Below are 14,475 nucleotides of genomic sequence, written 5' to 3'. Positions count from 1 at the left end.
ACATCCATACTACCAGAATTCCTTGATCCACTGCAATTCGCATACCGGTCCACAGTGGACGGCATCTCCTTGGCCCTACACTCATCCCTGGGATATCTCAACAACTAGGACTCCTACGTCAGACTCCTATTCATTGACTACAGCTCCGCCTTCAACACCATAATCCCAGCCAAGCTCATATCAAAACTCCAAAACCTAGGACTTGGCTCCTCACTCTGCAACTGAATCTTCGACTTCCTGACCCATAGACCACAATCATTAAGGATAAACAACACCTCCACGATAGTCCTCAAAACCGGGGCCCTGCAAGGCTGCGTACTCAGTCCCCTACTATATTCCCTATACACACACACGACTGCGTGGCAAAATTTAGCTCCAACTCTATTTACAAGTTTGCTGGTGACACGACAGTAGTGGGTCAGATCTCGAACAACGATGAGAGTACAGGAGGGAGAACGAGAACCTAGTGGCGTGGTGTAACGACAACAATCTCTCCCTCAATGTCAGCAAAACTAAAGAGCTGGTCATTGATTTCAAGCGAAGTATCGAACACACCCCTGTCTGCATCAATGGTGCTGAGGTGGAGATAGTTGACAGCTTCAGATTCTTAGGTGTGCACGTCACTAACAATCTATCCTGGTCCACCCACGTCGAGCTACGACCAAGAAAGCACAACAGCGCCTATACTCCCTCAAGAAACTAGGCATGTCCACATTGACTCTTACCAATTTTTACAGATGCACCATAGAAAGAATCCTAACTGGCTACATCACAGTTGGTATGGCAACTGCTCGGCCAAAGACGGTAAGAAGCTACAGAGAGTCATGAACACAGCCCAGTCCATCACGCGAACCCGCCTTCCATCCATTGACCGTCTACACCTCCTGCTACCTTGGGAAAGCAGGCAGCATAATCAAAGACCCCTCCCACCTGGGTTATGCTCTCTTCCAACTTCTTCCATCGGGCAGGAGATACAGAAGTCTGAGAACACATACTAACAGGTTCAAAAGCAGTGGCTGGGATTCTCCAGCCACGTTCGCATGGCGCGGAGAATCCCACCCGAAGTCAATGGAGTTTTCCATTGTTGTGTCTCACCCGTGGCTTTCTTGCGGCGGGCAGGGCGGAAGAATCCAGCCCAGCATCTTCCTTGCTGTTACCAGACTCCCTGAATGTCCCTCTTGAACTGATCTCTTCATACACCTTCTCTACTGAGTAGTACTACACTCGTATGCTCACCCAATGCCTGTACCTATGTATTTACATATGTGTATCTATGAATGTCCTATGTTTTTCATGTATTGGACGATCTATCTGGACTGTACACCGAACAATACTTTTCACTGCAAGTCGGTATAAATTAAATTAAATTAAATTAAACTAAACGCAATTCAACAAAATGATAGAAGCTTGAAACTCTTGTAAACATCAATTGATGTTAGATCAATTGTTACTTTTGAATTTTGTTAGCAAAAGATAAAGAGCTATAGGGCAAAGACACCCAAGATTTTACTGAATGATAGAACAAACATGAGGCTAAATGGTCTATCCTGTGTCTATGTTCCATTTGGAGACTCAATTTCTGGGACTGGACTTGGAAAATAGAACAACATCATGACACCTTCTAGCATGTTAGAAATGCGGGTGCCAAAAGTTGATCGTATCATTTCAAATCAAATCAAGAGCACAGAATGAGGCCATTCAGTCAGACTAGGCCATGTTAATGTTTATACTCCACATAAACCTCCTCTCACTCTATTTACATCCTCCTACCCTGCTCCCATAACTCACCATTAATTTTTCCCTTATGGATGCATCAAGCCTTACTTTAAAGCAAACCACTGTTGTAAAATCTTTACTTAGTTATCGAAGTAGTTTGAGTTAAAATATCATTACAAACCTTAGAGTATATATGTTTCAGTTCAATTGTTTTAAAAACATTTCTTTCTTATGTGGCTCGATGACACTGTCTTTGTTATCATCTTGTATTTCTCATGAATTAAAACCTATGTCTTTGAAAGACTCTTGCTGCAGAGTTAACAAAGCCCAGATCAAACAATTTATCCTGATTCTGGTAAATGGTTTATTGGAGGAAAGGATGCACACTACATCTCCTGCCAATGAAACGGATTGGGATTGTTCAGTTTGCCATAACTAGTGCACATTTGCTAAAACTAGTGCCTGGATATACAAAAAAAATTAGTCACATAAACAAAAACACAAGAACAAACGGGAGGTTTAAAGTGTTAGCCCAGCTTTTTTTACCAAACCTTTGAAAAGGTAGTCTGCAGTGATACATACATAAGCCTCACCTACAAGGCTTTATCCACCTTTTGTCACTAAATAGATTAATGTTGAGTACTAAAAGATGAGGAGAGATTTTGTGGCACATTTGGAGCATCCCTGCCTCTGAATTAGAAGCTCTGGGTTTAAAAGTTCCATCCAAGACTTGAAAGCCAAGGAAGGAGAGTTCATAATAACGTGGTCAAACAGGTAGACTATCAACCTGAAAATCCTTCCAACATAGACCAATATGAAGCAGTTAGAACAAGAGAGATTCCTGCCCATCCATGTGATGGAAAGAAAGTCAGAGCCTCTACCATCATATCCTTACGACGAAGCTACAATATGCATGTAAAAATGCATGTTGCCACAGTAACCTGTATTTCTGGAGTGATTTGTAACGTACCACTGGAAGATTCTTGGGTCGTAGTTTAAATATCATGTTGAATGTACTGTTAACGGTATTAGATTGAAATTCCGAAAGGGAAAAGTTCTTCAACTGTGATTTCAAAAAGATTGGTGCAATGCAGGTCTTTCACAGATACAAAGGTAATCAGAACACCTGCTATATTGCCAATGAGGCATTTATCAAGCTCCAGACCATCCACTCAATGAGCAGAAAACAGTATAAAAAGTGTGCATAGGAGATGTATTGTAAGTGAAAAATCTGAAAACGTTATTCACAATATGTCATGTGTACTCTGTTCAAAAATGGGTCCACAGCGTATTGTCTGCTTGTGCTTCATCCGGAGCTGTTTTCTTGGCAGTTTTCGTCAACAGTGGTTCACCATTTCCTTCTACTCTCAGGGTAGGGTGAGGAAGCAAATACCGAGTCTACCTCCACCAGAACGGGAATCAAGCTCATACTGTTGCCATTATTCTTAACTACAAGCACGCCATCTAGCCAATTGAGCTAAACAGTCCCTTGCACAATACCAATTGGAAGTGAAAAATCTGAAACCTTCATACAAGTGCTAAAAGGAAAAACTGAAACACAGGAAACTTGACTTGAGAACAATAAATGTTGGATACACATAGGCACAGGTCAACATTCAGGGTAAAGAACTTACTTTGGATCTGCCAGAATATTTACCCAAAATGATAACACTCTTTGCTGGCTAATCTACAGTGCATTTCCAGCTTTAAACTTCAATGTAATCATATGCATGATCATGGAATCCCTACAGTGGTGGAGGAATTTGGCCAATCCAGTCTGAACCGACCCTCTGAAAGAGCTCCCAACTAGATCAATCCCCACCCTATCCCCATAACCCCACCTAGGGGCAATTTACCATGGCCAATCCACCTAATCTGCACATCTTTAGACTGTGGGAGGAAACTGGGACATCCGGAGCAAACCCACACAGACATGGATAGAGGCAACAGTGCTAACCATATCTGTAAACGTGTCACTACTTGCACTGCATTAATGGAAAAGTAGAAACAGATGCAAATATTCCTAAAATGGCATCTGAAGCAACCAAATGCTGTGCTTGGTTAATGCTGAGTCAGGGAGTTACAAATACTCCCAAAAACAATTTACTACAGGTAATTATTAGCAAAATGTGTCAGCTCTAATACACAGAGGAAACAACCCTCCAATAGGTTTTTCTTGTGAAACCTTCAAGAATTAGAAACAATTTATGGTTATGCATTTTCATCATTCGTTACAATGCAACCTTTATGAGCAAAGATTTTTTTTTATACTTTCCAAATTATAAATCTGAAAATTTCCATACACTTCAATTTCATACGTAGCACCTTAAATATTATTTCAGTATTTTAAAAAACTGTTCTAAAACTGTCCCAGAATGTGTATTAGCGACTAGGTACAATAATTAGAACTTTCAGATAACTGCATTTCAGCTACCACATGGTTCTCAAATACAGCAGTGAGATTTTAGTAGCCCATAACAGTGAATAATATTTTTGTCCTCACTATATCCACCAGTTGCATTTCAAGATTTAAGCTCAGTCTGAAAAGAGAATTGAGCTATTTAAGACTGATGTGAAGGACTGAAGGTTACAGGTCCCTCACTGGTGAGCAATTACTGATAACAATTCAGATTTAAACAATTACAAAAAAAACTTATGTATTGAGCCGTAACCTCCTAGGAGTCCACTTTCCTCTGCAAAATTTCTTCCGTGCTGGCCTTGCCCGACCTTCCAACTCAGGCCGGGCGAAATCCAGGCAATGGAGATGTCGCCGAAGTCCAGCAACAGAGTCGGATCGAAGGTGGACACGCACCCTTTTATTCACAGCACTAGCTGCTTACCGGGTAAGTTTAAATATCCAGTGAAATTGACAGGGAGAAGGCAAATGCCTAGGGTAAATAATTAAATGAATCTTGTGACATCACTTTATACTACACCCAGACCCAAAATGCTTCACTGTCGTCTGTTTAATGCCATAATAAATCACAATGCGGTTACATTTTCTTCCCTCCTGTTAAAAATGCTGATTTAAATTCATATGCAGTCCTACAGGCATCTCCAACTCTCAATGTTATTCAAGTTCTTCATAATTAAGCTTTAATAACGAGTTTGGTAAGCAATTCAGTTGTGGAAGCTACTACAGTCAACCCTAATCTTATCATTACCCATGTCCATTGTTTTATGATCAATAGTGGGAACTCTCACCCTAGTTTTAGAAGAGGACAAATACACCAACTCGGCAAAGACCAGGCATTGATACTGGGAACATTTTGACTGTCTAACTCAATACCATAGACCATTCTTTTAAAATTTTGAATCGTATATTAACAGCCTGGTTGGGCGAAACAGAACACACATATGATCAAACCTTTTGCTCTATAAAGCCAGTGCTGATGCTTTTCTGCACAAAAGTCACCTAAATTTATTATCACTGTCTTGCTCAATAACCACATCCTTAATATTGCTCTTATGCAATAAGCTATTTCTCTTTTAAAATAATTTAGGAACTCTGCTTCCACCAGTTTATGGCAGAGAATTCCACATTTTAACCACCCAATATAAATTATTTATTTCTACTCTTGCCTTTATTTAATTTAGAGACAATCTTAATTTGTGCCCTTTTATTTTTGTCCCAATTATCGAAGGAAATTCCCCTGATCATAACCCTTCATAATCCATTAGGTACCCCGTTAGTCCTTCACAATTTCAGTTTAAAGAAAAGCCAACTTCTTGAGTTTACCTTTATAACTATAACCTTTGAGCCTGTTAGTATCCCAATAAATCCCAAATGCATCATTTTCATTGCTTTTATCTGTTTTGCATATTCAGGTGCTATTTCATCCCAGACCAGTTTATCCCCCCCCTCCCCCCGCCCCGGGATCGTGATTATTTTACTTTAAGCTCAAGTAATTTCTTTGAATAGTAAATGTCAGTAACTGTTATAACCCAGTTCTACAAACTAATTAACCAGCCTCGCTATGAAAACAAAGGTATGAAGTGCGATTTAATGGCTACGTTGCACCCGGCACGGATCTGGGCGCGCCTGTCAAATTCCGGGAGGCAGAAATTGGGATCCGTGCCAGGCACAAATCGGTTCACAATCTAAACGTCCCAATCCGGTTGGGGGGGGTTCCGTATCCCACCCAGACTTGGCGAAACACCAATTAAGAGCAATCTCCATCTCCTTAACGAGAGGAAGTCCAATCTAATGGCCTCCCAGGGACTAAAAGGCTCCCCAGCGAGGGGTCGAACGGGCGCCATTTAGCGCTCTTATGGAAAGCTAGCACAATGGCTGCTGAGGTGATGAGTAGCTATTTCCAATACTCGTCGTTTTTGCACCGTAGGCAGTGTATCACTTATCTGGCGCTGTGCGGCCCGGCTTGCTTTTACAGCTTGGATTCCGACAGTTTACCAGTGCTGGAGATGGCATTGTGTGTTCTCTCCCCTTCTTCCACTGTGTCCCATGTCGGCGAGACCTTCTCCGGTGGTCTGTGCTGCTCGCTCTCACGCAGGCACACTAACTGGCAAGTACGGTCATTCACACACATTCTCGCCGATATGCATACACTGACCTTCACATATGCTTTTCTGTACATGCATTGGCCGCCTTTGCACTGATATACGTCTGCTGTTGGAGCTGCGGGACGTTGAGGAGGTGCATGCGGTGACGTGGCGATATTGTATTTTTTTATTTTCTGTCTCGATTTTGTCTTTGGTGTGCAGCTGGTGTGCCAGTTATATTCCTGCCTCTTTTGTTTTTTCTTTTGGTGCATGCTACCGATGCTGGTGAGGGGATAGTGTGTTCTCTCTCCTTCTTTTGCTGGACTCGTGTCAGTGTCCTTTTCCGGTTGATCGGGTTGCTTATCACTCTCTCGCCGATGTAGGTCTGACGCTGGGGCCGGGGGGGGGGGGGTTGGTGGCGTTGTTCATTTGTTCTGGTTCGTCCTTGGTGAATGACTGGTGTCTTTGTTGGCTTTCTGCCTGTTTTGTATTTTCATTTGGTGGTTACTCTATTTGGTTTTGTTTATAATGTGCCTGCCCTGTTCTGGACTGAACTGCGCCCCTCTTGGGTGGGGTGGAATGATTTTCTCTTTCACCTCCGCCATGCTCCGTGTTGGAGCACCCTTTTCCGGACACCAAGTGATTGGTGTCCTCATTGTACTCTCTTTTGTATTTTGATAGTCATGGGTGCCAAGTGATTGGCGTCTTCATTGTATTGTCTTTTGCATTTTGATTAACAAACTAAAATATTTGCAGGCTGTGTTTGCCGCTTGCTGGTGACTGCAAATTCCTGGAGGCTGCTGTTGCTGTTTCCTTCCTTTTCTGGAGTCGGAAAGGAGGACAACTGTTTCTAAGGTACTTGCGTCCTGAAACACCAGGCTCAGGGGGATGTACAAGTCCAGAATGCAATCCGGTTTGAAGCAAGTAGACATTGAAGGACCTGGTTCGTGACATTGATCCAAATGGGCCATTTGATGACGCTGTTGAAGAAATGCTTTCACGGGCGGCACGGTGGCACAGTGGTTAGCATTGCTGCCTACGGCGCTGAGGACCCGGGTTCGAATCCTGGCCCTGGGTCACTGTCTGTGTGGAGTTTGCACATTCTCCCCGTGTCTGCGTGGGTTTCACCCCCACAACCCAAAGATGTGCAGGTTAGGTGGATTGGCCACGTTAAATTGCCCCTTAATTGGAAAAAATGAATTGGATATTCTAAATTTATAAAAAAAAAAAGAAATGCTTTCACAGATGTTTTTGTTGCTGGTGTAGTGAGTGCTGTGTGTAACTGGCACGTCACTGTGAGTTAAACATGCTGGAAATTAAGGATATTGACCTTTGTGAAAATGAGCTGATATAGCTTTGTATTGATACGAATATGGAACGGTAACATTGCCTTGTTTATGTAATGGTTAGTGTGATATGTGGAATGCTAGGTAGTTAATTTTCAAATCTTTATTACTGTTCTCCATTTAAACAAAATATTCTCATGGTGTTGCAGGCTGTGTTTGCTGCTTATAGTTGCAAATGCCTGGAGGCTGCTGCTTCCTTCTTTTTCTGTAGCCTGGAGTAAGGATGAGAAGATGACCTGCTGCCTGGGCTGGAAAAGCTGAAGGCGAGTTCTTTCTCTCTTCTGCCATGCCCTGAGTCGATGCAACTTTTCACTACTGAAGACTCTTCTGCTGGGAGTTGCAAGACGGGGAAGAGAGGCAGATTTATCCGAATTTCCTGCTTGGTGCTGCAGTTTCCTGGGGTGTGTTTGTTTGCTGCCACCTCCCAAAGAGGATAAGATGGCCTGCTGCCTGGGCTGAAGAAGGAGAAGGGGAGCTCTTTCCCTCTTCGAGCGTGCTCTGGGTCGTTGTGATTTTGCACTGCTGGGAACTGCAGGAGGGAGAGTGAGAGAAAGAGAGAGAGAGAAAGAGGTGTGGGGGACTGCTCAGAACAAACAACTTGATGAAGGTGTTGGAAGAAATGTTTTTGCAGTTGCTAGTGATTGTGCGCATGGTGAGTAAACTGGCACGTCACCACGATTCAAACACACTACGTTGAGGCTGTTTTACACCAGTGGAACATGTGGATACTAACCTTTGGTTCTGATTAAATTAGGCCGTATGGTACAACGGAGGCTCATGGACAGAGACTGATACATAAAACGACCACACCGTAACATTCTGTTGAGGGGCTGCGAGGAGTGATGGTGTTTTGAAAAAATATGAAATGAAATGAAAATCGCTTATTGTCACAAGTAGGCTTCAATGACGTTACTGTGAAAAGCCCCTAGTCGCCACATTCCGGCGCCTGTCCGGGGAGGCTAGTACGGGAATCGAACCGTGCTGCTGGCCTGCTTTAAAAGCCAACGATTTAGCAGAGTGAGCTAAACCAGCCCCATTTTGATTTTCTTGCACAAATAAACTGTTGTAGCTTTGTGTTTGTATCAATATTCTGTGGAAAGGTGCTTGCATGTGTATGGCATGGTGACTTTTCCTTGTTGATTAATGGTTAGTGTGATTTATGGACTGTTTAGTACTTGGTTTTCATCTCTTGGTATAAAGGTACTGTTGACCGTTCAATAAACAAAATATTCTCAAATGGTGCTGCAGATCATTTTTGCTGCAAATGTCTGGAGCTGCTGCTGTTTCCTTCTTTATTTTGTAGACCGAAAGGACAACTTTTTCCGAAGATAGCTGAAAAATATGTGGGCAGCACGGTAGCACAAGTGGATAGCACTGTGGCTTCACAGCGCCAGGGTCCCAAGTTCGATTCCCCGCTGGGTCACTGTGTGTGGAGTCTGCAAGTTCTCCACATGTCTGCATGGGTTTCCTCCGGGTGCTCCAGTTTCCTCCCACAGTCCAAAGATGTGCAGGTTAGGTGGATTGGCCATGCTAAATTGCCCTTAGTGAGCAAAAAGGTAAGGAGGGGTTATTGGGTTACGGGGATAGGGTGGAAGTGGGGACTTAGGTGGGTCGGTGCAGACTCGATGGGCCAAATGGCCTCCTTCTGCACTGTATGTTCTAATCCTGAACATCGGTCTCAGGGGGACGTACGAGTCCAGAAAGCAATCAGGTTTAAAGTAAGAAGACCCTGTGAGACATTGATCCAAATGAGCAATCTGTGTAGATGTTGAAGGAAAGAGTTGGTAGATTGCAGATGCTTTTGTTGCTGGTGCTATATATAACTCGCACATCACCGTGAGTCAAACACGCAGAAGGTCAGGGATGTTGAACTGCACCTTAAGTGCCAGTGGAATATGTGGATGCCAGTGTGGGAGGGCCTGCACAGCTGCAGCTCATGGATGGAGAATGGCATTGATACGTGAAACAACCAACGTGGAACAACCAACAAGGAACACATTGATAACATATCATTTCAACGACAAAGTTCTCAACATGAGAAAATATCCTCAGGCCTATTCTCCATTCTTGTTGGGGAACCTGCGAGGAGTGCCACTGTGGGTTGTTTTTTTTTGTAAAGATGAACCGATATAGCTTTGTATTGGTGCCAATATGGAACGGTGATGTTTACTCGTTGATTAATGTTTAGTGTGATATGTGGAATGTTACGTAGCTGATTTTCAAATCTTTGTTAATGTTGACTGTGTTTCCAATAAAATATGACTCAAGTGCATTATCGTTGGTTCAAGTGCCATGTTTCAGATTAATGAGGCCTGGACACTTTGCTTGAACACTGGAGGCGTCAGAACCATAGAGGCAGGGGCCAACAATCAAACACTCTGGCTGGGCTTCAGCAATGGGGATATTCCTGCAACCAGAGGATGAGTGTGCCCATCGGGGGAAGGAACCTAATGTTCCCGGCAGGGGTATGGGGTCTCCTGATGTGGCTGGAGATGGGTGGGGGGACCCTGACTGATTGTCGGTCTCTCTCTTTCTCCAATTCCTTACAGCAATGGATGGTGTTGTTGACCCCGCAGCAGCAGCCCTCGCGGTGCTGGTGGCAGCCCAGGTGGCCAGGCACAAAAGGCAGCAGCGCCGACACAGGTCGAAGGCGGCACCCCATGTACAGGGGCCGCCGTACACCCTAAAGACCCAGCCACCCATCAGTCCGAGGAGGAATCCAGCGATGACCCAAGGTATACAGGCGTCGTTGGTCATTCGAGGAAATGACGGACAGCATGTGCCGCAGGAGGCTCCTTCTCAACAAGGAGACAATGCAGCACCTGTATAATGTCCTTGTGGACTTGGCATCCCGTGGAGGACACGTGGTCCCAGTTGCTCTGAAGGTCGCCAAAGTCCTGAACCCTTATGCAATGGGTTCATTCAAGGGCTCGAGCGGAGACTTGTGCTGCATTTCCCCAAGCCACAGTCCACAAATGCATCCGTGAAGTCACGGATGCCCTGTATGCCTAGGCAGTTGACTATACGAGCTGGACCAAGTCCATCAAGATGCCCGGGCTGCAGGATTCTCTATCATTGCCGGGATGCCCAAAGTCCAGGAGGTACTAGATGGCACACGTCACCTTGCGCGCACTTCGTCTCGAGATCCCCGGCATCTTCAAGGACCACCCCAGGATGACAGGTTGGCTCTTGGGGGATAATAGATACCCACTGAGGTCCTGGTTGATGATGCCAGTGCGGAGGCCAGAGACCCAATATAACAAGGCTCATGTTTCCACCTATGCTGTCATTGAGTGGTGCATCGTACTACTTTAAATGCGTTTCAGATGCACGGACTGCTCTGGTGGTGCTCTGCAGTACACCCCTCCCCGAGGAGGTCTCCTACTTTGTGGTGGTGTGCTGAGCTCTCCACAACTGGGCAAAGCAGCAGGACGACATGATGGAGAGGATGGACATGTGCCCTTGTCGGAGGATGAGGAGGGGCTGGTGGACAAGCCCAGGAAGGACCCGCAGGAGCAGCCAAAGGATGAAGGACAGGCGGCGGCAAGATGAGATGAATCAGGGCAAACCAGGGAATCAAACAGGAGACCTCCCTATCGTGTGTCTCAGCACCAAAAACAAGTGATTTTCTTTCACATGCTACCACTAGGGGGTGCATGCTATCATCAGAATTAACTAAACTTTCACAAAGTTTGTAACAATGAGGCAGCAACATCAGAAAATAAGTTAACATTGAAATAATTATTTGCTGTCTGGTGTATTTAGAGACATAGAATCCCAACAGTGCCATTCGGCCTAGAGGTCATTCAGTCCATTGAGTCTAGAGTTACCCTCGGAGAGAACACTCTACCTGGGCCCACTCCCCCACCTTATCCCTGTAACCCTATCTAACCTTTTGGACACAAAGGGTAAATTTAGAATATCCAATCCACCTAACATGCACATCTTGTACGGAAGGAAAACGGCAACAGACAGTCCCAAAGTTGGAATTGAACCCGGGTCCCTTCCGCTGTGAGGCAGCAGTGCTGACCACTATGCCAGTCATAGCTCTGGGGTTTGGGTGAAAAACACATTCCTTGTTCAATAGCTTTTGGTACACTGAAAATGAACCACAGCATGACAAGCATGTTATGTCACTCAGAATAATTAAATCATTACAATTTTATGTTCATTTATTTACTTTATAATTTCCCCAAACTATTATAAATAAAGCTTTTGGTGCAAGTGTTATGAGCAACATATATTTTTAAGCTGAATATTTATGTGTGTGTGTGTGTGGGCAGCACAGTAGCACAGTGGTTAGCGCAGTTGCTTCACAGCTCCTGGGTTCCATGTTCAATTTGCAGCTTGGTCACGGTTTGTGCAAAGTCTGCACATTCTCCCAGTGTCTGCACAGGTTTCCTCCGGGTGCTCCGGTTTCCTCCCACAGTCCAAAGATGTGCAGGTTAGGTGGATTAGCCATGCTAAATTGCCCTTAAGTGTCCAAAAATATTGGGTGGGGTTACTGGGATAGGGTAGAGGTGTGGGGTTGGGTAGGGTGCTCTTTCCAAGGGTTAGTGCAGACTTGATGGGCCGAATGGCCTTGTTCTGCACTATAAATTCTATGATCTATGAAAAGTAGAATGGTTTCAGTTTCATTTAGGTTCTTTGTGAGTCTTGGTCGTGGGAGCCTGGATAGACTCCTAGACGGTCAGCTCAGTTGACTGGACAGCTGGTTCATGATGCAGAGTGAGGCCAACAGCATGTGTTCAATTCAAAACTGGCTGAAGTTATTCATTAAGGCCCACCCTCTCAACCTTGCCCCTGAGGTGTGGTGATCCTTAGGTCAAATCATCAACAGTCAGCCCTCTCCCTGAAAGGGACAAGCAGCCATCGTCATTTGGGACAATGGTGACTTTACTTTTAACTAATTCTTCACTGGTTTATATGTCTTAAAAAGGTATGGCTGAGTAAAGAAATGGTATGAATTTAAGCCATCCTCTTGTGTTTGTAATTAGATCTTTCCAACCTTTTCATTTTTCTTGATAAATAAGTATATATTTTTTGGTATTAAACATTAATCAGCAGACTCTCCTCGAGCTTCTAACTCTATTTTGGAAACTATCAAGCCAGGTTTTGCTCTGGGATCTGACTTATCCAATATTATTAACTGGGATTGTAACATAACATTAGCTCAGAGATTGCTTTCAAAACTGCTTTTTATCTGTAAAGCACTTGCGACTATGAGCTGAATTTTCTCAGCCCTGTAATGGCAGGCCTGGAGACAGGAGGATTTTGGTGGCACTTCATTGAGATAGCCACCCAATGCATTATAAGCACTTTCCTGGGGTACCGTAGGAAAAGGTTCAGTTGCCAACTTCAAGAAGGTGGATAGCAATTGCTTTAAGGCCCCAATATGGGCAACTTGTGACAGCAGCAATGACCCCCTGCCGTCATGCTTTGGCCGACCCATCTCAGCAGCACCATCTCTCGTAGTTTGTGATGTGCAATTCTGATTTGTTAACTTTTACCCCACATATTAACTGCATATTTTAAGAGCTTTGCTAGGTAGACCCAAATTATTATTCAAAAAAAATCTACTTTCTCTCACAACTTTGTCACAATTTTTTTAATGATGTAAAGCAAACGCAAAAAGATATATACTTTGAATGATCTGGTAATCGCCACATTGCAGTTTCTGGGAACTTACTGCAGTTTCAAACTGTCCCTATATTACAGCAGTGACTACACTTCACAAAGTACTCCATTGACTTTGAAGTGCCTTGGGACAACTGGAGGTCACCAAAGGTGCTGTATAAAATGTAAGATCCATTGTCAGGGATATTATTTGGAACTTCCTAAAGATGTGAAATATACTACAAGTTGTTTTATTTCTTTTGTTTTGTAAAATTCTAATTGGAGGTAACAATTAAATCAAGCTTCATTAAAAAAACGTTGCCTGTTTTGTTGGAATCTTTGCATTGCGTTGCCCTGTCACTTTAGGCACATCAGCTGGTTCTATGGTCAACAAAGCCAAGTAACGTTTGGATCACCGCCCAAGCGCATTTTCCTAATTCTGGTGAAAACATCTGGGGACTCTAAAGTTTCTCCTCTAGTTGCTCAAAACGTTAACCACCTCCCACCTAAAACCAGAGAACCCGAACGTGTTTGGTTACTGAGTTGGTTGATCAATAAGCGGTTTGCTGCCCAGAATCACTGGGTTAATCGGCAGAAGCCTAGAATAATATGGCACAGGAGGCCATTCAGCCGACCCATCGAGGTGACCATGCTACAGAAGCCATCGTTTCTTACCTTCATGAAGATACATACATACTAGACGCTCCCTCGCTTTAAAGGGAGAGGGGGGGAATCACTTGCAACCTTCCTTTGTCAGCACTGAAGTAGCCAATCTACGGCGTGCACGCATTAACACCTAGCTAGTACCCGCTGCTCCAGCGATCGCCGCCATTACGGGCTCGGCTCCAGCAGCCAGCGATCAAGGCGTCTGTTTAAATGGCCCTGTGCGCCCGAGCCAACATCAACAAACTCTGCGCGTCGGCCAATCAGCGTGGCTATAGTCAGGCCCCGCCCAGGCAACGCATGGAGGCGCCGCACGAGGTGCAGTGCTCGAGCCGACAGCCGCAACGGATCCGACAGCACACGACGTCCAGTGGTAGTGGTAGCATGGGGCTGGTGATTCCGCGACTCTTACTTCGCTCGGTTAGAAGGAACAGCACAGAAGCCGGCATGTTATAGCGCAAGGTACAGAACTGAACCGCACTCAAGGTTGCCTCCGTGCGGATGTTATCACCAAACACAACGCGCGCCTCGGGCCGGCTCAAGCACGGGTGGCGGGAACGCAGCGCGCATGTCGCCATGAGCGAAACGCATTCTGGGCGTTGTAGTCCGCTGGACAACGTTTTGCTCCGCATAG

The 14,475-nt window shown here is 44.6% G+C and overlaps 1 protein-coding gene across 1 annotated transcript in view; it reads right to left on the bottom strand.

Moving 5' to 3' along the window:
- Positions 1–13,968, bottom strand: part of LOC119951393 (BCL-6 corepressor-like protein 1) — a 153,321-nt gene extending 139,353 nt beyond the window's left edge. The window contains 1 exon segment of the mRNA XM_038774530.1: positions 13,854–13,968. Within this exon segment, the coding sequence (XP_038630458.1) occupies positions 13,854–13,859 (6 nt within the window). The 5' untranslated portion in view covers positions 13,860–13,968.
- Positions 13,969–14,475: the final 507 nt, after the last annotated feature.

This window comes from Scyliorhinus canicula, chromosome 17 (genome assembly GCF_902713615.1).
Source record: "Scyliorhinus canicula chromosome 17, sScyCan1.1, whole genome shotgun sequence".
Classification (NCBI taxonomy): Eukaryota; Metazoa; Chordata; class Chondrichthyes; order Carcharhiniformes; family Scyliorhinidae; genus Scyliorhinus; species Scyliorhinus canicula.
This window is presented reverse-complemented; position numbering and strand designations above follow the sequence as displayed.